This window comes from Phasianus colchicus, chromosome 1 (genome assembly GCF_987193195.1).
Source record: "Phasianus colchicus chromosome 1, bPhaCol1.hap1.1, whole genome shotgun sequence".
NCBI lineage: Eukaryota > Metazoa > Chordata > Aves > Galliformes > Phasianidae > Phasianus > Phasianus colchicus.
Genome location: NC_143436.1, coordinates 25,552,516 through 25,576,423, shown reverse-complemented (window position 1 = coordinate 25,576,423; position 23,908 = coordinate 25,552,516). Strand labels below are relative to the sequence as shown.

General features: G+C 37.8%; 1 protein-coding gene across 1 annotated transcript in view; it reads left to right on the top strand.

Annotated features, from left to right (window-relative positions):
• The window catches only part of CAPZA2 (capping actin protein of muscle Z-line subunit alpha 2), a 28,846-nt gene extending 7,235 nt beyond the window's left edge, over window positions 1-21,611 (top strand). The window contains exons 2-10 of the mRNA XM_031615449.2: window positions 6,832-6,895; window positions 8,203-8,254; window positions 8,920-8,983; window positions 9,484-9,690; window positions 11,168-11,247; window positions 12,184-12,262; window positions 15,685-15,756; window positions 18,524-18,586; window positions 19,475-21,611. Of these exons, the coding sequence (XP_031471309.1) occupies window positions 6,832-6,895; window positions 8,203-8,254; window positions 8,920-8,983; window positions 9,484-9,690; window positions 11,168-11,247; window positions 12,184-12,262; window positions 15,685-15,756; window positions 18,524-18,586; window positions 19,475-19,615 (822 nt within the window). The 3' untranslated portion in view covers window positions 19,616-21,611. The remainder of the gene's footprint in view (window positions 1-6,831; window positions 6,896-8,202; window positions 8,255-8,919; window positions 8,984-9,483; window positions 9,691-11,167; window positions 11,248-12,183; window positions 12,263-15,684; window positions 15,757-18,523; window positions 18,587-19,474) is intronic.
• The last annotated feature ends 2,297 nt before the right edge of the window (window positions 21,612-23,908 follow it).

Genomic DNA, 23,908 nt, shown 5'->3' with positions numbered 1-23,908 from the left:
AAGTTTTGGTGATGTTTTGAAGCATGTTGAGTGCCTTAGAATACCAGTGTAGTTTCTTCAGAGCAGGACTAGATGCAACTTTATTGGACACACCTCTATTTTTTAATTTGCTGTTCTCAGAGATTAAAGAGCTGTTCAAAGCACGATACATGAATAAGAAGCTGGATTTTGTTTAAATTCTGAACCTGAAATGTTCTTAATTTTTTCAGCTGTTTCGGTAATTTCCTGGTTGCTCATATGTATGAGCTTTGAAGCACATACCTGGAAAAAGGACTACAGAAAAGATAAATTGGAGTAAAACCACTTCAGGAACAATGTTCTGCACTACAAGTTTGGGACATGTGGTGCCATCAATAGTTCTGGAATCCCCTTTGTATGTCTGTGCTTTTCCTAGCCCATTTGTTCTCTAGCTCACTACTGGCAAGACACAGGCTTTCAGAGAAATACAGATGCAGGCAAAAAATGATATATTCAACTCCCTGTAGCTTAATTAGCAGTACTTTTTTTTTGTTCACAGATTTTAGAAACTGATGGTGATAGCTGAAGTTTGAGATTGACACTGATGGTTTAAGGTTTACAAACAAAACATGTTTTGCTGAGTTCAGTACTGTTCTAATGTTTGTGAATTAGTGTATAGGAAGTGTATGACGTTACAGGGTGAAAACAATCAACACCTTTCAAGATGGTTATTTTTTGTGAAAATAAATTTCATTATCTGAGTCAGTACTTAAGATAGAAAGACCGTTACCTGAGCTGACTACTATCTGGAGTACCTCATATTGTCTCATTTTGACTAGGATTTACTTTTTTCATTACTATTAAGAGCTAGTAGTGTTATGTGCTATTAAATACTTGTGTATTATTTTTTTAAAATTTCATTTTTAAGTGAAGGGATTTATTCCAATCCAATATGATACGGTGTTTTTGTCCCCAGGGGCTGACTTAGATTGTTACAAGGATCTGTTCCTTTTCTCTTTGTTTCAGATTACAGAACTTCTAACTTGCTAAATGGATTGAGGAAAATATTTGTTCTACAGATTTAATGCAGCTTCAGGCATCGATATGAAGGAAATGTCTGTTCATTTAAAGCTGTTGATATGGAATGTGCCCCTCCTTTCCTGTGCCACAGAGCTACATTTTTGCAGTTCTCTTCCTCAGCTCTCCCAGAAGAGCAGTGAATTGAATGCCATAGTGCATTTTTTCAGTTGAGGTTGGTAGCAAAGCAGTTGCAAACCTCATTTTCATATTCATCCCCTCCTGCCACCAAAGGCAGCGAAGCCTTTGCTCCGTGTTTCTGTGAGATGCTGCATATATCAGAATGCTTCTTTGCTATTTGGAATCATACCCATGAAATGTGAATTTGTTTTCTTGAGATGCTGAGGAGATGGTTTGCTGCCCACTCGGGGTAATCCCTTTCTCACACATACGTTCTCAGAGCTTGTCTGGCCTTTTGAAGGCTTACTCACCTCACTAATCTGCTGGCAGCAAGAAGCAGCAATTCTCTGAAATTCTTACAGTGAAGGAATTGATTGCTGTGTTCTTGCCACCTTCTACAGCCATTTTTTTGCTACATCAGTTTGCTTCTCTGAATGCTCACATATGTAGACAAACAGTGTCTGTGAATGACAGGTTTTTCAGAGGATTGAAAATTCTTCATTTACTTGGAAATCTTAACAGTGTCCGCCTTCCTGAACCTATGGGCTGGCTCTGAGAAACCCTCCAGCTGCCTGTAGATAGAGCTCAGTGGGTAAGACTAAGCCATTTGCTCAGTTGTCTGCAGAAATGCTTCCTGAGCCAGCGAGAACAGTGCCAGAAGGCATGGCAGTGGGCACAGACTCTTGGGGCACTTCACTGCTCCTAGAGAAGGAACAGAGAGCTCCCTTCTACTAAATGTGGCATCTCACCTACTTGTTTTGCCAAACGTAGGTTCACCTGTGAGTATGAGATTTGGTTTTACAGGGAAGTGAAGGTTCTCTCAGGAATATAAAATGCATGATGTGTGGTGCCTTATTTCTTGTACAACAACTGCTGTAATTGCTGATAAAGGCAACTGCTAGAGCAAACTCTTTTCCTGTGATCAGCTACAAAGTTGTCATGGCTTTGTAGGGTGGGATTGGATCACCAAGGTTTTCTTCTCCCACCCCACTGTTTTTTTGTTTTTCTTTTTTTTTTTTAAGATTTTACTTTAAAAGGGTTTTAATAGGTACCTCACTGTTTCATTTTTATTGCTCTAGAGCAGTAAACTTTAACCTGCTGTGAGTGCAGAGGAAGGGCGGGTCTCTGCTGCAATGAATCTGCAGCTGAACTTGCAGTAAGTGATGTGCAGGAAAGTATAATGGCAAAGCATGTGGTTTCACAGCATATCGCTTACTGGTGTGTTCTTCCTCTGTGGTGTGGCTGTTCATTGAAGGAACTGTCAGGCTGCCTGACAAGTGCAACTGTAGTTCAGATAAGTTAAAGGGGAAAAGATAAAGGGAGAAAGAAAGAAAAGCTAACTGAAGTTGTAATGCCTTTCTTCTTGTCAGGTGTACCCTGGCTGATGGCTGGGAATATCTCACAGCAGAGCTGATGCCGTAGCATGGCGTTGTGAGAGCCCTGCATGTCTGAGCGTGTATTCATGGCCATATATAGGCACATGCAGCACTGAAGGTTGAGCTTTTTCAACCAATGTCAGCTTCCGATTTGCCAGAAACAGGAAGAGTGGTTTGGGGGCATTTTAAGTGACCGTGTGTGACTTTGAATTCAAACAAGTTCATAGTGGCTCAGTCTGGAAAAGGTGAAGAAGAAGGATTCATCTGTGTACCTGAGGATGGTGTGCCTTTGGAGAGATTACACTGGAAACAAAGGCAAAAGGATGAAAGCAAAACACTGTTCAGTAAATGACTGTTTTGTCCTTGTGTAATCTGAACAAACTGCAAATACTGACATACCTGAATCTAGGTGCTTGTTTATATAACAGTTGCTTCAATCTTTAACAGCACAAAGTATGGCCTGATAGCAACAGTTGTTGCATACAACAAAGCTATCCTTTTCTCCTTCTTTTATCTCCTCAATCTGAATTTTTACCTTAGCTGCAATCATTTTCTACATACAAATCAAACAGCTTTTAACTGATGTTCTGGGCAGTATTTGGTTTCACTTATATTGAGAGATTCAGTCTTGCTGACTCTTACTTACTGATCACAGACTGCATTTCAGTCTGCACTGTGAAGTCTGATCTACATGTGGAAATAGAGAGAATCTGCAATAGGGGATGCTTCTATTCTTAATGCTTAAGAAGTTGTTTTCCCTTACAATGTGTGTATCACTTGTCCAGATTAATCCTCAAAGCTGCAGCAAGTCCTTAGGAAGACCTAAAGACAGAAGCCTTTAGGAAGATGTATTTAGATTGGTTTTCTGCATTCAGTTAATTAAATACAGTAAATGTCCACTTGAATGCAAAGAATGGTAGTAAAAGCTGCCCACAAGAGTTTTTTTTTTGTGAACCACTGAGCATTAGAACTTCTGAAGTTTGCAATTTCTTGGAAGCTGTTTGGAAAACTTCTAACTAAAACAGTGACTGTAAATCTAATCTTGGAAACTTCAGCAGGAAAACATTGCTATGATGCTTTAGATGATGTTTTGGGAAAAACTAGAGTAACAAGTTGAGACATTAAAAGTATTTTCTCAGTTCTGGCTGTTTGAGATTTTGAAGGAATGCTCAGTTACAACCTGGATTTTTGCTTCTCGCTGCTATTCATATGAAGTGCTTGTACTTTGTGCCAGCCTGCGTTTCTCTTGAATGAAAAGTGTTTGTCCCTTAGACTTTAAAACACTGTGTTCTTTGTGTTCTGATTGTTAAATCAGTTTTGATCAGTTTTTAGGAGTCTCGGTGTCTCAAATAACTGGCATTGTCCACAACTGTCATGCATCCCACTAGGCTTTAAAGAAAGCCCTCATTTCCTATCTGTACTGCGTTGCACTTGATGTTTCTTAGCTTATTGCTGTGTGTTACAAGTAACGTACTTTTGCTGTATCTCTATCCTTTTTTTCTTTTGTCCTAAACCACCACTTCTCAGTTGTCTTCCTCAATGTTGTGCTTTCTAGGGTTCTATCTGAGCCAGTGGCCTCTTGTTGCCAAAAGGGGGAGATGTTCAGCTCGGTGAGGCACGTGGGAGCGCATTCATTTCTTATTTAGTGTGTTAGGCTGGCTTTGGAGCACAGAGAGCACCTTCAGAGCGTGTCTTCTGGGAAGGACTCTCTGGCAATAAAGAATCTCTAAGTGATCTTGAGGTCTTGCGTGTTAGATAAGAATACTGGATAAGTATTGGTAATAAGTTAATTTGGTTTAACTAGTGAAAAAAGAGGTGGATTAGTTGTAATAGGGCTCCATTCGCATAGGTAGGTTTGCAAAAGACAGAGGGCAGCTGACTGATAGACAGCAGGTTTCTGGCTTCTGCAACCATGAGTGTACCTTACGTGTCTTGATTTGCACATTGGTGATTATTTAGAAAGTGGTATCTATGATAAATTGCTGCACTAAAGAGAGTCATACTGAGGAATTTAATTTACTACTCAGTGTTCATTGAAAGCAATATCTTGCTTAGTCTGTCCTGAGGAAATGTGTTAATATCTATTCAGAAGAAATCGATAGCATTCGTACTCCAGCAAATCTGACAGTAAGAAGAAAAGCAGTTTGTACTGGTAGCAAAAATAAATAATTGAATAAAAATCAATGTAGCATTACCAGAACAGCTGAAAACAAGGTATTACTTGGGTTGTAATGCAGATTTCTTATATGATGTTGCACATATTTGCAGCTTAAACCACATGGATGCTCAAACTGCACTTTAAATAACTGAGTTTTCCTTAATCTTGCAGTTAGCAGCTGCCCAACCCCAGGCTGCTCTGTGTGTTTCAGAGCTCAGGCTGTCTCTGGAAGTCTTGCTTCTGAGCACACCCAGAGCTGGCCCAGCCATGCCCAGGGTGAGCAGGCCTGTCTGTGTTCTGGAGTCGAGTCAGAACCTGCAAACTACCCCCTCATCCAGCACACCTCCATAGCTGCTCCTCTTTGTGAGCCCAAAGCCCAGCCTAATCCCAGGCTCTGTTAGTTGGTCGCTTGATTAAAATGCCCTTGCAAAGAGCCCGGAGCTCACCTTGCCCTTCTCCATCTGGAGCAGCCCACTGAGGCAGGTCCTTATTGGGTGTCTGTGCTCTGCACTGGTTTGGTCCGAGCACTGAACTACGCACAGTACGGGGTGCCCCTGCTCCTGCAGGGCAGTGGAGCAGCATGCCTTCACTGGGGAGAAGCCCTTTCTGTTGGCTGAGGTGATCTCTGGCTTATGCAAATGAGATTAAATTCCTTTGTGTCAAAGAAGGCAGTTGGGTTTATCTGGGTGAGTGCTTTAATAAGATGCCATAAAACAAGGCACTCCCACTTAGCTGCTGTGTCTCATTTGATGAAAGAGTAAGCCCTGTGGCATTTATTTCAGTATAATGCAAAATATGTGTTTACCTGCAGAGAGGAGTTCTGATGTATGCATTTGAAGCAGCAGATAAAGGCTGTCAGCAATCCAAAACACAGCATTCAATTGAGACAGCTGAGACCTGGCAGCCTTTTCACTTCCATTAGCAGCTCTGACTTGCAGTGAGCAGGAAGCTGCTTGGCAAGTTGTTTGGGGTCTGCCTGAGTTTGAACTCTGCTGATGAGGCAGCAGCCGTGTGCTTTCTCAGGGCACTCAGAGTTTGAATCACCTCTCCTGGAGATGACTGAAACCCGGCTGAGCACTGGGTTTATTGTCAACCTGGACAATAATAGATACTTACAGGTTGATTCAGGAGCTCATGCAGGCTCAGACAGTTGCTTCTTCAGTTTCATATATCTGTAAATGCCTAAATGTAAAGCATTTTGTGGTTGTTTACGTATTTGTCAGTAAAGTACATGCTTCACAGACTTCTTAATTTCAGACAGAAAGACCAAAGACTGCAGAAACTGCATCTCCTAGATCTTTATCCCACAGAAGCATAATTGAATGTGTTAGAAATGGGAAATACGGTTCAAATCACTAGATTTGAATAGCAATATCATGACAAGGATGAAAGACAGCCTTGAATGTGTCCTCAACTTAGATAATTGTAAATTACAAAGAGTAGGAACTCTTGTCAATTTAGGAATCCACCTTTTGTTTATTTGTTCTGTGTGTTCTTAAGAGCTTAAAGGGGAAAACAAGAATGAAAAGTCAGCAGAGGGGACACTGTATTAGTAAGGTAGTACTTCAGACATTTTCAGGTTGGTTGTTCCATAGTGAAGAAAGCAGCTTTGTGTTCCTTTGGCAAGCACGTGTCTGCAGCTGTGTAGTGCAGTAGGGCAGCTCGGGGGGCTGGTCTGCAAAAAAGAAAGATTACCTTTCTGATTTTGCTCACTGTGCAGTTGTGTAAGTGCTTGTGCAAGCACAGGTAGAGAGAAAGCCACGGCAGGCATGCATACTTTGAGTGGAAGTGCTGACCTCTGCTGTGTTTTGAGTGCAAAAAAGTCATGGCTGAAGGCAATGGCTCGAGGTTCTCAGGTGTTTTTCTTTGGGGTGGGGAGTTGTGTTGTTTTGTTTTGTGAGTGGTTGTTTTTTTTTTTTAATTCGTCTCCTCCTGGTTCTATCACTTGTAACCATCTCTGTCCTGTTGAGATGGAACTTCATTTTCTGTGTTTCTGAAAAGGAGCACTGCAGTGTGAATGAATCAGTGAAACAGGAATTGTGCATTTTCATGTCTGGCCATTGAAGTTATCCAGCTTTTCATGATTGATGTGAATAGAAATAATTACAACTCTATAAAACCATATAATTTTTTGTCTTTTAGGTGCGTATAGCAGCAAAATTCATAATTCATGCTCCTCCTGGGGAATTCAATGAGGTTTTCAATGGTAAGTGTCTTTCTGCTGCATGTTTTCATTTAAGGCATCTGTTCCCAAAAGCATATTGCTGATTGCTCTCCTGAATTTTGTGTAGCTTAGTTTTTTAGGAGCTCACTTGCTGTAAGAGCTTTACAATCCTGATTCTGTAGCATGGCATATAAATGCAGTCATAAGGCAGCTTGGAGTTTAAATGCAGTAGTGAGAACCTACCAGTTCTCTTTGTGATGTGAGAATGAGCCTGCTTTCTGTTTCTGTTCAACCATGGTTTAACAGTTGTGTTCTTTTACAAGGCACGCACTCCTACTTCAGCAATTTACTATTATATTTTTCAATAGAAATCAAACTAACTCAAATTAAAATGGCTCTTTGAATATCATCCTGGTTAGTTAACCTTGAATGTACAAAGGGATACAGCTTAAAGTGTCCTGCACTTTAAGCAAACATTTTTAACTCTTAAGTTATGGCATCATACATTTTACTGATATGTAGGTAAGCTGTAAGGAGACTTGAAATTAGTTTCCTTCTGCTATTAATTACTAAACCATCTAAAATGTTATTTTTCTTTAAAACTTGTTGCATTTGTCCTGTGCCAATGTGTATGGACATACACAAAGTGCAGGCATACATTGGTAGCTGTAGCCTCCAGTAACTCAGATGCTACTTAGATAAGGAAGTAAGGTGAGTACACTAAACTTCTAATGAGTGGCAGGAGCTTAAATTTGTTAAGGAATGTAATGAGAAGTATTTTGTTCTTCAGTGAAACTGTGAGTAGGTAATTAATACCTGAACATAGCTTGTAGCGTACTTGTGAAATGAAGCAGCTTGTGAGCAGAGATCTCTGAAAGCAAATACAGTTTCTTCTTGCAGTGCTGCTAAAACTGCTATTGAGTCAGTTCATAGTTACAGCTCTCTGCTCGGTAATGCGGCTGCGTGTTTGATGATGACACATCACCACATTTGATCGTAGATGTCTAGCCAAAGACTCGAGTGTTAGAGTACTAAGGATCGAAAGCATTTATATGCAACTCAGGCTTACTTCTTTGACAAATTCCTTGAGCTGTTATACAGCCTACAGGTATGGCTTGTATCTTCTTAACCAGATTGCTTTGGAAGGAATCCCATTTCAGTAGTGCTTTTCTCATTTAGTTCAGTCAAAATTAGAAAATCTGAAGCAATGGATTTTCCTGCCTAGTTACTTAGATGGTATGGGATGGTTTGGGTTTTAATTGTTTTGGGTAGTTTGTTGCCATTTGTAATGTGACTGGAACATATCTTTGAATTAAGTATACTTCTATGTTATAAACATCTCCTTTCAGATGTTCGGTTGCTGCTTAATAATGACAATCTTCTCAGGGAAGGAGCAGCCCAGTAAGTACCAGCTGCCATGTACTGCATAAAAGTCAGTTCAGTAAGTGATTTGTTTAAAAAGATGCTTTTGCAAATAAAACCCTGTTGTGAGCGTTGTGCATCTTTGATTAAGATACAATATTTTGGCAGCGAAGAAATCAGTGTTGTATCCTGATGAGTTTGAACAGCTGGTTTTGAAATGGGAGACCTGGATTTTGGAATGTCTTTGCATTTTTGCATTTTTTCTGTTTATTGGTAAATGTTGTAGACACTAGACTTGTAGAAGGAGGGAAGACCCTACTTTTATATGAAGACATTATGCCTACTATATTTCATGCCAGATTTAATTTCCTCTGTAAGAATAGAGATGTCTAATTGAATAGGAAGGAACTCAGTGGAATTTACATTCTCTGTTCTTTCACTTTCTGTGGGTTACTGTAAAGCTTAAGTGTCTGTCTATACGAGGTGACTTTTGAATGTGAATCATTGTGTAATGATTGGAATAGCAGTATCAGTGCTGAGCGAATCAAGGTGAGCCCGTATTTTAGGGCCTGCTAAATAATGAGGCAGTAATAAATTTTTCTTTTATCATCCAGATTATTAGCTACTGTATTAAGTCTCTTACATCTACTAAGGAAGAAAGATTGTGCCTGATGCAGGTTTTTGGTTTTTTTTCCCTCTTGTAGTGCATTTGCACAGTACAACTTGGACCAGTTTACTCCAGTAAAAATTGACGGTTACGATGAACAGGTATGAATACAGTGACATTCCTTACATTTTTAAAGATGTTCTGGTATTGGAACATACTTTGGAAAGCAAAGGAAAGGAAATGCATCTTCTCTACTAAAATACAGATGTTATGGCCCACCAGTGGTACCAGTTTAGTAAGTTAATCATATAGAGCATCTAAGGAGCTTGCAATTTCATTCTGTATTATTGTCTGATATTCTGATTTGGAGCTGTAGGAGCTGCTTACCTGTAGTACCTGAAGTCATTATAAGCAATAAAGAAAAACTTCTAATTGCCCTTTGTTTCAATAAGAGGGTAGCGATCTGGGTTTTGATTCTGTGTCAGTGCTCCCTGTTAGCTTCTTCCTCCCTTGATATATGTGCATATATTGTTTAAAATGTGACTCTTTGAGGAATCTTCAGTTAAGTGTGCACTAAAATGCACAGTTGTACAATTTAGCGTGAAATTTTTTTCCTTCTTTATTTTATACTAATACAGTTAACTAAAATTTCGTAATACAGGTTTTGATAACAGAACATGGTGACTTGGGAAATGGAAAATTTTTGGATCCCAAGAACAAGATTTCTTTTAAATTTGATCACTTAAGAAAGGAGGCTACTGATCCTAGGCCCCATGAAGTTGAAAATGCCATAGAGTCCTGGAGAAATTCAGTTGAAACAGCAATGAAGGCGTATGTGAAAGAACACTACCCAAATGGTGTATGCACAGTAAGTACTAAGCTATCTAACCACTGAACTATTGGTGAAGCATAGAATTAAAAAAAAAAAAAATGCTCTCATTAGTGCTGTCATCCTTTACTATATTCTATGAAGAGTATGAGGAAAAACAGAAAAGTACCACTAGTGGCATTGCTGAAGTTATGATAGATGGCTCTGAAGACTAGATTTTCTGCTTCAGGAATGTGTCTTTTTAAAATTTATGATGCCTAATCTTAGTTTGGTTTCTGTGAATATCAACAAAGAAAATTCCTAACATCAAGTCAATAAAAAAGCTATGTGAATTCATTTTATTCCACTTCCATATGTGTGGATAATGGGTAGCTGCTATGGATAAAAATATAAAATGAAATTTTAACTAACTTGGTGAACCAGGAGCATAGTTGGTTTCAACTGTGAAGAATTAATCTTCACAGGGGTTTGTTAGGGAGATCAGGGGAAGCTTCAGATGTTTAATATTTCAGCAACTGCCAACAGATGGTTACTGCAGGTTATATTTCTATTTTAGTCCTTTCATAGAAAAGGCTTGAAACCTTCTGTAGATGGCTGCAGATTGGCTGCATTGATCCTGGGTACCTGATAGATTACTTAAAAAGAAATAAATAAACAAATATTGCATGAGATACAAATATCTGCCTTGGTTTGGCTTTCTGACAAAACTGTCAGTAAAGCAAACTGTTTTCTCTCCATCACTCATCCTATATATAAAAATGTATAATATAAAATATATAAAATGTATATATAAAAATATATAAAAATTCTTACCACCAGCATCAGTGGGTTCTGCAGTTTCTTGAAATAAAACTCTAGACTTAAGTAGCATTTGATTTGCTGTTAGGAACCCTGTGACTGTTTTAAGTTTGGTGAGCTGATCTATGGATAGCTGTCCTGGGCTTTGTATTAACCTGATCGAAAACTAATCTAGTAAAGAAATGAATATTCATTTGCTGATTTGACATGATGAATTGGATTCCTGTACAGTGAGATGAGTGCCCAAGTTTCTGTGAAGGAAAGCAGATTGCACTTTCGTCAAGATAACTTCTGTATTGTTTATTTGTTTTTAGGGAGCACAGCAAAGCAGAGAACTAAAGCTACCTTTTTATCGCTTTAGCAACAATCTATAAAGGCTTGAATCACTTCTTAATTAAAGAGTAACTGGTGTCTGAAACTCTTGTGGTAGCAATGACTGCCATGACAGTATGTATGCTTGGAATTTCTGGTTGAAAAAACAAAAACAACAACAAAAGCCTTTGCAGGTTATAATACTCGACCTCTAGATTTTCTAATCTTGCTTTTCTAATTTTTAATATATAATCATGTTTTATGTACTGAGTATTATATAAAAATCATACTGATTGTAAAATAGAATTGTACAGTTAATTGGGACATATACTAGGACTGGATATCACTGAGCGGTTTGAACAGGATAGCTGAAATGTTAACTCTGCTTTTTTCATTTCTAACTAAGGTGTATGGTAAAACAATTGATGGACAGCAAACCATTATTGCATGCATAGAGAGCCATCAGTTCCAAGCAAAAAATTTTTGGTAAGTTTTTGTATGAGAACAAATACTGTAAAATACAGTGCATTGAACAAATGTACTATTGGCATTACACTGATTATCTTAAGGTCAGACAAGTGCATGTACACCATTCATGTTTCCCTACCAAGCTTTTCTGTCTGTACTAGAGAAATCATTGAGTGCTCTGGAATCTACACCTAGCTGTAGGAGAACTGGATCTCAGAGTATTGAAACTTTCTTCTTTAAGTGCAGACAAAGCAGGAATCAAGACGTGGCCACAGTACCATCCTAACACAGCTTTAATGTACTAACCTTCTAACCCACTAACCTCCTAGCTAAAATGAAAGTGTCTAATTTACAGGGAAGAAGTCAGGTGAAACTACAGTCTCCCCATACTGCTGTTCAGATGTTTGAAACTCCTATAAGGAATTATGCAAGATTGTTGAATTTGTTTCTACAGGATGGAAACAAGTTACTCTGGAGCAGAAATTGTAGAAGAGCTGAAAGATTTAGTTAGAGTTTCAGCACTAGCAGACAGACTTGCTACTTTGAGGTTCCTTTCCTTCCATTTATTGATAGCCTGCTCTGAAGTGAATTTGACTGATCCAGCAAATTTTCCAAGTCCTGGAAAGAAAAAAAGATTGGTTATATGTGTATACTAATAAAGAAGGAAAGAACACTAAAGCCTTTAGATATTTTCAGAAGCTAAATCCTGTTGTTAAAAGCTCCTTACTAATAGATGTCCTTGGTCTTCATCCAAATCTTGGATAAGTATTCCAGGAAACTGTTTTCCTCATGACTGACTATGGACTGAATATTTATGATCTGAAAGATACTGTGTCTGTGTATTTCCACTGGGTATTTTGTTCTTCTCTTTTGACTGACAGTTGTATATTTTGTTGGTTTTTTCCCCTCAACTAACGAGGTGAAATGTTTGTTTTTAATTTTTACTTTTGAAAGGAATGGCCGCTGGAGATCAGAATGGAAGTTTACAATCTCCCCTTCAACCACTCAAGTGGCTGGCATCTTGAAAATTCAGGTATGTTTATCCTAAACTGTGTCCTGATGAATGAATTATCCAGTTATCAGAAGAGACTTAGGCCAACGTATTTAAATATTTCAAGAGAACTGGGGAATCCAGAAAGCCAAAGAGAGAATTTAGATAAGTGTTAGCCACTTGACTGCGTATTTGCCTGATTCTTGCAAAATACTGTAATGATTCTGTGGGCTTCAGAAGATGTGTTCATCTTGGATGGCCATATACCTATTTCAGTTTTGTACCTATTTCCTGTACAGTGAGCCAGTAGAAACTTGAATTCCACATTACACGGAGAAGCTTCTTGAAGGTAGTCCCTTTCTGAAGGAGGGATTTTTTTCTTCTTAAGTGATAGTAGCTTTTTTTCATGTTACCCACCTTGTTGTTTAGAAAGATAGGAACCTTTGGTTTGAGTCATTCTGTTATCTGAATTTTTTGAATTTAGATCTTCTTCATTAAGAATTTTCCCTTTCTGTTGGCTCTAAGGCATTCAGAAATATGTTTTCCAAGCAGGAATGCAGAATTCTTGAAACAAGAGCAAGTCTGACTGTCATGCGGTAGGCAGGCAAACTTGGCTTTCTGGATTGGTTCCCTGGAATGTGTACACATATTTTGCAGGAGGTTATTTAAACAGCTCTGGGATCAGGGACTAGAATTTTACTGCAGCCTGCCTTTCAGTGTAGGAGGGTTTTTTGGTTTGTTTGTGTTTTTTTGCCATTTTTTTTTCTTTTACCAGATGTAAGCCAAGTTTCCTTTTCCTGTTCCTTCTCTACCTTCAGTAACTTTTGCACTGACCTTACTGCTGAGTGACTTGATTTCAGAAGGAAGATGCACCAAAATATTCTCAGTGTGAGGCTTAGTATGTTCTTCTCAGTTGTGGTACCTGTGTTCGGATCTACCCAAGCAGGAGCCTGAATCCGGTTTCCCACTTTGGGTCAACATCCTGTAAGCTAGAATGATATTCAGAGTCTGGACAATTTTTACTATGTTGTTGCATCAAAATGGTCATAGCAAGCACCCTGAGTAACTTCTAGACCTGCTGAGACTTTGGAAGAATCCAAATGAACAATCACTTAAATCTGTCTTGCAACAAAACACTCATTTTGTCCACAGCATTCACTTCAGGTTAAATGTCTAGGAGATTTTCCAGAACAAGCAGGCATTTATCTCATTCTGGGAAATCTGTGAGCAAACAGCTGTGTGATGCTTAGCTGCCTGCTGGATTAAGTGACAACAGAAAGTTGCCTGAACAGGGAATTGAGTTAAATGTGCATCTCAAGCTGATTTTGACCTTTATGACTATCTTGTATAATAAATCAAGACAGTATTTCTGTTTATTAAAGTGCATGTTTTGGGAAGCAATTACAAGTTTGAGCTTTTTGCTTGCTTAGGACATTCCTATTTCACTAGGGAATGCTGAATTCTGTTTCAAAGTTTTAGAAATTTTGTTTAATTTCTGCAATGGATATAGAAGTACCTTGAGTGCTTTAGTTTATTTTAAGGTGTGAAACAGGCTTCTGGATTATAAACTTACTATGACTTTAGTCAATTAGGAACCTTTATGACAACAATACTGCCGTTGCCTTGGTTCTGATAATATCTTTCCTAAGTACCTTGGGGTAAATTCCAGCACCACCTGAGTTCTGGTATCTCATTTACTGTTAAGATCACAAATACGATCTTTTTTTTTGTTGTTCTATTAATACATTCCAGTACAGAGGAATCTCAACTGTCTTAACCTCTTTCAGTTTTAATTTTCTTTTAATTACACAAGGTGAATACTGTGCAACAGCAGGCTTTTACTAAAACTTAAGTCCCTTTGGTGCTTGACTTGCCCCAGCTATGCATGGAAAACAATTGATAAGTGTGTTGGTTACTGATTTTATCTGTTAGATAATCTGCTGTTCTCATCCCTCCGTAGTTAACATTCCCAAGAGATTCTGTTCATAAACATCATCCTTCTTGTAGTCTTCTGAACCCAATGTAGCATTCTAGAAGGATGTCAGCAGTGAGGTATAGTACAGAACAGTTCTCATATTTCATTTGACATAAGAAATGTCAGGATTAGATTTGACTCTTCATCCCTGTTAAATCCCTGTTAGGTCTGGATGTTTGCTAAGAATGTAACTTGGTGAGGCAGGTATTTGTGCTGATATTGGCTTTAGAGCACAGGGCGGATTTGAGTCCTCTCCAATGGATCATGGCAGAGAAGGCCAGATTATACCTCACTGGGTTCTCTTGTTTCATTGGAAGGGCTCATAGTTTTGCACTTCTCACCTCCAAGGAACTAGATTGAAAAAGGCTGATAGAAGTTTCAGCCTGTGATGTTTAATTTGAAAACAAGTTAATCTTATACTTAAGATATCTTTTGTTGGAAAACAAGTATTTGCCAATAAGCAAAATAATAAGACAAGATGAATCTTATGAACTAATATTTTCTCTTACAGGAAATGCTTCTTGTACTTAGGTACAGCTGCCTTTCTATGTCATATTCTCTTTACTTTGTGTAAAAGTGAGGGCCTCTTGCATATGTCATGATCATAATGTATATGAAATCATACTATTGTCTATTAATCACCACATTCAAATGTTATCTTGCTTAGTAGGGTGTGGCATAAATGCTTCTGTTTCTCATAACATCAGTTACAATGATTGTTTTGACTTGATCAAAATTATAGAAGTGTCTTTAAAGATACCTGTTCAAATGTCGGAGTTCCATAACTCTTTTGCATTGGTTGTTGTAAATGGTTACACATAATTCATATATGCTTCTGATTTTTCAAGTTCTCTGATAGTTGCATTAGAACCTGAATGTTTTCAGATCATTCTCTCCTTCCCAACTGAATTTAGAACTAAAATTAGCTTGAGTAGAGTTTTACCACCTCCTGCAGGATATGCAAGGAAGCTGTTTGTAGATTTAACATTTCAAATGTAAATAAATTTCATCCTGCCTTATCACCTTTGTCAAACTTTGTACTGAATTGCTCCTTTGCTAACATGCATACCTGGTTTTGTTTTGAGCTGTACCTAACAGAGGGAGATATCAAAAACAGGCAGGTGAAGAAAGGGAAGCTTAATGTTGCGTGATTCCTGGCACACAATTTGGGCAAAGCTGGCAAGAAAGGAACTTCAGTGTATCCTGAAGCTTTACCAAAGCTGTTCTCGTGTTAAATATATCGTTACTGCTTGAAGAATTCTTAGTGAAGTTATCACATAACTAGCAAGTTTTCTACTTCTTGTTAATCAAAGCCTAAACCTCTTTGCATGAAATAGTACTTGGAGGCAGATCAACACCAAAATATTTTAAATTTAGTAGCTTCTTCAGTGTTGCCTTTCTAAAAGTATTTAATTTCTACAACATTTTGATTTTCATGTATGATGACATTCTGTAACATTTAATGAGTTTTTTGTCTAATTTTCTGTAGGTTCACTATTACGAAGATGGTAATGTTCAGCTTGTGAGCCATAAAGACATACAGGATTCTCTAACAGTGTCTGTAAGTGAACTTTAGAGACCTTTATGTGTACACTGAAGTGACTTTTTGATTTAAAAACAGAAGCTTGCTTAAAAAATAACTTAGAAATGTGAGGGCTAGTTTTCTTTCCTGTGTGAATGAGAATGAATATTCTAAGCTGTGAATATTTTATATGTAATATTTTCTACTTCTACATTACAACTACATTTAATAATTTTAAATTACCACAATCACATGTAGTTAATGTTAATTTAAAAATGTTTTGATTAAACATGTGCTTACTTGTGGCTTATATAAGCTAAATTCACTTTGTAGTTTTAATCAGGTTTCTGTCTTGTCTTTCTACACCTGTGTTGTATTTAAATTTCAGTATGCTAAAGAGTGTTTTATAGATATAATTTTTGAGTATGAAGAAGGTTTGAGTTTATTAGTGCAGCTTTGTAGGAGATCACCTGTAGTACTGCTTTGTTTGTGGCAAGGTAACTGGTATGCTAAAAACTAGGAAGCAAATGCTGCCAGTTGAGAAGCAGTAGTGAGTACTTTTCCTCAATTTCCTCCCAGTCTGTAATGGGTGCTTTCAGCATCGTGGTTTTCCGTACTAAAAGCTCTTTCGGAGATGTTTCAGCTTGAGAAGTATTAACACTTCTGGAGTTTAAAGTTTTCTTTCCAAGTGGATACTTGTAGCAATGAGGAGCACAGGGTTGAAATAAAAGTTGTTTGGAAATACTAGCAGATGTGTCCTTTTGGAGTTGGTATTATTGCAAAATGAACTGCTACTTTTGAAGTTAGAATCTTCTTGCTTCTTGGAGGTGATATTTACAGGTGGTAAGATTTCATCCTGGAGTGTTCCTTAAAAAATTTAAGCCAGAGAAGTTAAACTGGTAAAGGGAGATTTTAAACATGAACATTAGAAGTATTTTAAAGATAAAGACTAGTTGTGACCCTGTGGGTCTCAAAATCTTTGTTCATCAATAGAGAACATTGTTCATTAATATAAAGCAAGACTTGTTGGCTTTTCAGATGCCAACAATAATAGTAATAGTACCATAGTTAATGGCAGACTGTGGTGCCAAGAGATAACACTTCTGTAGCTGTAGATATAAAATTACTTTTCACCCCCTAAGCAAAGAGATCTGTTTAGTCGTTCATTCAACTAAGAGATGTTTCAGAAGGAACTGTCTGGAAGAAGGTCTCATTTCAATAGCTTTTGCTTCTCCTTCTATTAGAAGTAACTTAATCCTGTTCTGCAATTTAGAAGACCAGTGAGTCGAAAAACATCTTTTACATAACCTTCCTGCCTCCTAATAGAACAAAAGCGAGTATGCTGCTGGTTACCAATTTTTAGCCATGGCTAAAGCCTTCAGAGCAGGTAGAAGTTCTTATCTCATGCAGGCAGAATGGTAGAATAAAAGGAGCCCTAATGACTTCTTTTTTTTGTTGTTTGGCAAAGAAGTGATTCTGTACCAGCAATGGGCACAAGTGAAAGAAAGAAGTGAAAAGTTGTCTTGTTGCTGGAACTATGAATTATTGTAGCGAGGGTTGCTTTTTTTCTCTAGTTTTTCTCTGAGCCTTTGAAATCATTGTCTCGGTTCACTGAAAAGTCAAAGCCCTTTCATTCTGCAGTCTTCTGCTTGCTCTCTAGCACCTTCATCTCTTTCTGCCGTGTTCAGGAGCACTTTCACAGCTGCTAGATGTAGTTTCTCTGACACTTTGAAGCAGTTCTAGTTGAGCCTGCCACAGCTTTTCTCCAGCCATGCAGTCCAGCCTAGCTCTTTTATTAGCACTTCTGTTGCCAGTGGCAATTAAGCCCAAAGAACTAACCCTCTGTAGACACAAAGGATTGCATAGAACAAAAGCATGTCTACCTTTTCAGCTGCTGCTGCTGATGTCCCCTCAGGAATTCCCCAAGATCCAAGTTGGAGGCTTCTAAATTTTTGAATGCTCCTTTTCTTCCTTACACATCTCTCAAGCACTTCAGCTAATTTGCCTTCAGATTGACTGAAGGGTCATTGTTTATTTTTAAAACAAACAAGAATTTACGTGCTTAAGGATGAGGCATCAAAACACTGCTGTCAATCATGATGAATTTTGGAAATTGAGTTGTTGCACCCTCATTTGTAATGTTTATTTGAATGTTTTTTTAAGACTGCATATAATTTGTGTTTCCTGCCTCAGCTGAGTTGCCTAATTTAGAATACTTGGAGATGAATCGTTTTTGTTGTTGTTTGTTTGTAGTTTGTGTATTTTTTGTTTAGCAGATGTTCTTTAAGTTGTACTGGAGACAAAACGTTGGTAGTGTTAAAACAAGCAAAGTATTGATGTTTAGAGACTTGTGTGTGCATTGTCATACTTGCAAATGCTGTCCTTTCCTTATGTCTTTTTATCAAAACAGAGCTTTTAATCAAGGTGTTTTAATGAGCTCTGCAGTAATCTTTATGCTTGTTCCAGTTGAAATGCTCTAATTTTTTAACATCATTTCCTACCACAATTAAATCTGGCTTGACTCATGTAAATAAACCAGTACTGCTGCGTACTTAGTTGATTTGTTTCCTCATAATTTTAGTTTGTGTTCTGAACTCACACAACTAATTAAGGTGTAACAAGAAAGAACGTGGCGTATATCTGTTGGGTGAGTGGTGAGTTCAGTTGTGTTTTAGTCACTAAATGGTCACATGTTCTCATGAAGTCTTCTGCACATCTCTCATGAAAGTGGCATAAACAAAATGTAAATAGTCTTCCCAGAACCATGCAGTACATCCAGCCTGACTGAAACACTCTCTTTGTCTAGAATGAAGCCCAGACGGCGAAGGAATTTATAAAAATTGTGGAGGCTGCGGAAAATGAGTATCAGGTGGGTTGGATAAAAACACCATAGCCATAATCAAACATTATCATATATTTAACCAGAGCTACTATTCTGCAATTAGCAGGCTTGATACTGAGATTATGCCATTTCAAGCAAATACAAATAGATTGCATGCTGCTTTTAAATGTACCTTCCCTTTCCAAACCTTTTGGTGATTGCAGTCGCCTACATAATAATAGTATATGTCATTTTCTGCGAGCAGAAGATGAATCTCTGAGGTCCCTAGTGTGTTTAAATATCAGCGGTTTTGATCCGTTTCATCCCAAGTGCATTTCTTAAGTGGAATTTTTGTACAGATTTTGTTTGGAGGTGGCTCTTCTATACAGCTTTGCGAAATATGACAGTAAGCATTATGTATTTGAGTTAGTCATTTTGAAGTTAGAGAAGTACAGCTGTTCTAGATGCCCTTTGTAGAAGTGGTTTCATGTTCATTTAGGTCTTCAACATAAGGTAGATTTCAGACACCTTCTTCTGTCAGCTTGGAAAAAAAAATACTCATTAGTAAAATTGTACTAAGTATCATATGCATTATATTTAAGTCATGCTGCAATGTCATCTGACTCAGCCATCCCCCAGAAATAACAATGGGAAACTTTGGTGTGTGAAGTTAATGATGTATGAACTAACTCTGATCAGCATTTCATTCATGTTGCTGATTAACCACACTGAGGTTTGCTGAATCACCTGGCCTACAACCAGGTTTATTGCATCTGTTGAACTGTCTTAGCATAGTTTCAATCTAGATGTAACATCATTTATTCATAAAATATTTCAATGTATTAAGCCTCTAACAGGCCGTTCAATCATTTAACTTTTTATGTAGCATCTTTGTTCCGTTTTTCATGCATCTTTGTATGACTTTGTGTTTAACAGACTGCAATCAGTGAGAATTACCAGACTATGTCGGACACTACGTTCAAGGCCTTACGTCGGCAGTTGCCAGTTACCCGCACCAAGATTGACTGGAACAAGATTCTTAGCTATAAGATTGGAAAAGAGATGCAGAATGCTTAAAATGAACGTTGCATGACTGGATCATTTTAGTGTCCTTGTATAAAAATTAAAAAAAAAAAAATACAAAAGGTATTTGGAACTGTCAAATTACCCAGTCAGCATGGGCTTTTGCCATGAAAATCACTGTAAGTAGTTTGGTTAGAGCACAAAGCTTAGCTAATTGATCTTTTTTTTTCCTTTTCTTTCTCTTCAAAGGGTTGCAACTTCAGTATAGCTGAGTATTTTCCTTTAAAGTTTCTGTTATACCTTTATTTTTTTATAATGAAGAAACCATGCCTTTAGTTTCCCATTACAAGTTAAGAACAGTTTGAAAATAATTTTGCATACGATAACCCTTTCTCTTGCTTTCATGTGAAATGGACAACTTCCAAAATGTGCTGGATTCCTTGTGGAGATCACTAGTGTGCATTTCTAGGTCAAGGTCAACGTGGAGTTAGCAATAGGTGCTGTTGTTGAAATCATGTACCCTTCCACCGTATGTCATCTTGGGGAAAGCATTTTCTATCTTGTTTAAATCTTTGAGAATACTTATTTAGTGTTAACAAAACTTTTTTTTAAGAAAAGGCCAAGGTCTAATGCTGTTTTAAGGTTTTGAAATTAAAGTACTTACTCCAAGAATCCCCTTAATGCTTTGTTCCTGACAGTTACTTAAATACAGTTACTTAAATGAGCTTAAATTCCATCTGCCCTTAAGTTTTTGTCATAAAGCCACAAATGTATTATAACAAGGCATATTGTAATATATATACAACCCTGTACTCATTACCATGTCTGTCATTTTTTTCCTTGGATTGAAATGTACTAAAATTCAATGTGACATTAAAATGCAAATTTTCTATTTACTTGAGTATCAAATTGCTTCCTGACACAGCCTATTTTTGGTATTTATTTTTAGAGTGTTGCTTAAAACAGCCACAAACTTGTGGCCTGTTGGCTATTTCCAGTGTATTTGGAGATTTATTGTAGTATTGTCATCATTCATGGTTTCCACCCACATTTAAGAAGCATCTGCCTATGGAACTCTTTTGGAAATGTGTATCTTATAGCTTCATATGGAAGAAACTGCAGATAAAAATAACAAAAAAAAATTTCTGGAGAATACTTTCCCCATCTGATAGATCTGGAAATGAATTTTAAAAGAAAAGGCAAAATTTGTTACAAATGATGTATTTCACTTCAGTGAATACGTGGATTTCATTTTTAGTTGGATGACAGCCCGTTCCAAAAGATGCCATGCAATTCTATGCTCACGATGGAAAAACAAACAGCTTCTTTTTTCTAGAAGTTAGTTATGCAGACTCCAAAAAGTGAAGCTTACACAAGGGTTATATTTTTGTTTACAGCATGGTCCTGTTAATCACCTTAAACAGTAAGTTACAGCATAGCAAGAGAGAGAATTTAATCTTGTAGTGAGCATAAAAATGTACACAAAAGGTGGGTTATATTTGGATTGGAATAGCAATGCCCCTGTTTGCTGTTCGTCAGTGTTTTCTTTTAAAGGGGTGTGGAGCTGACTGAAGTTCTTGAAATTGCTGCTACTTTACAGTACTAAACTGTCCAATAGAAGAATGAGCTTTGTTCTACAGCAGCCTTCCTGAAGAATTGCCCTCTTAATTGTCTTTATAGATCAATTGTCTTTATAGATCAGCTCTTGAACCATCTTGTTCTTATTTAAAAGAAAGCTTGTAAAAGTTGTACATGAGCTGATGACACATCCAAAGTTGCAGTCTAGTCAGTCTGTCCATGTTCCTTAAGATCTAAATACAAGCCTTGCTACAGTATTCTCTTCTGCATACTTAAGAAGAATAAAAGGCAGTGAAGGGACAGTTAGAAGAACTGTCCGTGGGCAGCAATGGTGCAGATAAGTACTCTAGCTGTTAGAATGTTACGTGTGACCAGAATCAGCGCTGGCTGAAAGTCAGAATGCTATTTTTCTTATCTGAAATAAAAGGCTAATTTTAAATATATTCCTAATAAAGAGGTATTTTATTGTGAAGTACTCTGTGGTTGTGCTTTCCTCTCTGTTCGTTTAGTTCCGTGTCAGTCTCAATTCCTGTCTTCAAAAACTAGCATCCCTGTAGGATGTTCAATTCTACCACAGATTTGGTTGAATAAATTTGTACTTTTTTTCCTCAATATGTTTAGTCTGAGATAGTTCTATGCCTTGGACATCAAATCCAAGTGTCAGTAAAGCAATTTAGAAGTAAAACAAATATTCCATTACTTTTTCTGGATAGTACCTTATGTCATATTTGGGAGCAGTGACTCCCCAGAGGAAGCTGACAGGAATTTATCAGTTGAGGTAGATGGCACATTGTGAGTTCTTAATTTCTCTCAAAAGTTTTGAATGTCACTTGCATTTTCATTTTACTTTATTTTCTAACTTGTATTGTTAAATTGTAGAACCTTACAACTTACTTGGTGGGCTTTAAGATATTTTGTATAGGTAAAGCACTTTCTGAAAAAATTTGCTGTGGCAATTGTGTCAATGTGAACTAATACTTGTTTATATTCTATTTTTTAACTATAAAGACAAGCTTTGTATTGTGCAGTGTTGGTGTACTAGATATTATAGCTTGTGATATGGACTTGTAAAAGGTTTCTGTTTATGAAATGTGTTATATCTTATGCATCCCAGTACCCCCTTCCACTGAGGATTTTTTTTTAACTTATATGCAAGTAAATAATTGCTCCTTCTGAACACAAGAAACACTAGTTACACTTCTGCTTTCAAATTCTCCTAAGCAACCCCTTTTTTGTATGTCTCTGTTCTCACACTGCAAGTAGAAGGAGGCTTTACTATCACTAATTTTAGTGACATCACTTCTGTTTCTTGTGTTTTGCACACTTTGGCACACTTGAATTCACTTCCTTTTGGAGAAATCTGCACTGGAAGGTGTGCTTTGGCTTTGTACCAAACTCCAGCTCCTCAGAGGGATATGGGGCCATAGCGTTGGTTTGTCCTTAAGGCAACTTGAAGCCACCTGTGTGTTGAGGATGTCTGCACAATCACATTAAATCTGGCTTTCAAATTTCCAGACTTAATACAGTGTAGGTATAGAGGTTCAGCACCAACAGTTTGATTTTATGGATCCTCTCCTATCACACTGAGTTACTTGCTGATGCAGACACAGCTTCTGCCACGTTTGTTTACTGGAAAAACTGAAATCTTGCATCCTGTGAACTAGATTTAGATTAAACTTTGTTTGCTCATAACCATGCAGAAGTGTCAGTTTTTGACAGTGGCAACTCCATGCTAAATCTGAACAATATTTTTCTTTTTTTGTAAAAGGTGAATATTTGCATCCAATTAAAAAAAAAAAAAGGTCAATTTCTTTGAATGGCTGAAGGAAAGAAACAGAGAGTTAATACCTGTCATGCTTTCTTACTGATAATGTTGCTGTGAGTGGTTTATCTGTAATCCGGAGTGTGCAACATGGTTTTTATCCATGTATTCCTCACAGGAGAGGATAAGAGTTGGTAATATTTGCCTCATAAGAATATATACTGTGAAAAACATTTGGACTTCATCACGCATCCTTTCTTGCAAACTAATGGAATTGTGCATTGGCAAATATGTCAGGCTTGTAAGGATTGTTGCCTGGCTGCTGGTTGTTTGAAGTATCTTGAGATTTGAAACAACTTCTAGACTAGGGGCTTTTAAATATGCCTGCAATAAGAAGTCATTTGGTTGGTTGTGGTTTTTGTTGTTGCTTTCTTTGGAGTGGGAATCAACCCAGATTAATAATCACTTGTAGGAAATAATAGAATCATTTGAGTTGGAAGGAACCTTTAAAGGCCATCTAGTCCAGTTCCCCTGCAATGAACAGGGACACTTACAGCTAAATCAGGGTGTCCAGAGCCCTGTCCAGCCTCACTTTGAGTGTCTCCAGGGGCACGGCACCCAGCACCTCTCTGGGCGGTTTGTTGCAATGCCTCACCGCTCTCATCATAAGAAACTGTTCTTGTATCCAGTCTAAATCTCCCCTCTTTTAGTTTGAGACCATTTCCTGTTGTCCTGTCACAGCAGACCCCACTAAAGAGTCTGTCCCATTCCTTCTTGCAGCGCCCCTTTAAATACTGAAAGGTGCTCTCAGGTCACTTTGCAGCCTTCTTTTCTCCAGGCTGAACAGTCCCAGCTCTCTCAGCCTGTCCTCAGTGAGCTGTTCCATCCCTTGGATCATTTTTGTGGCCCTCCTGTGGGTGCACTCCATCAGATCCACATCTCTCCTGTACCGAGGACTCCATATGTGGACACAGTGCTCCCAGTTAGACCTCACCAATGCAGAGTAG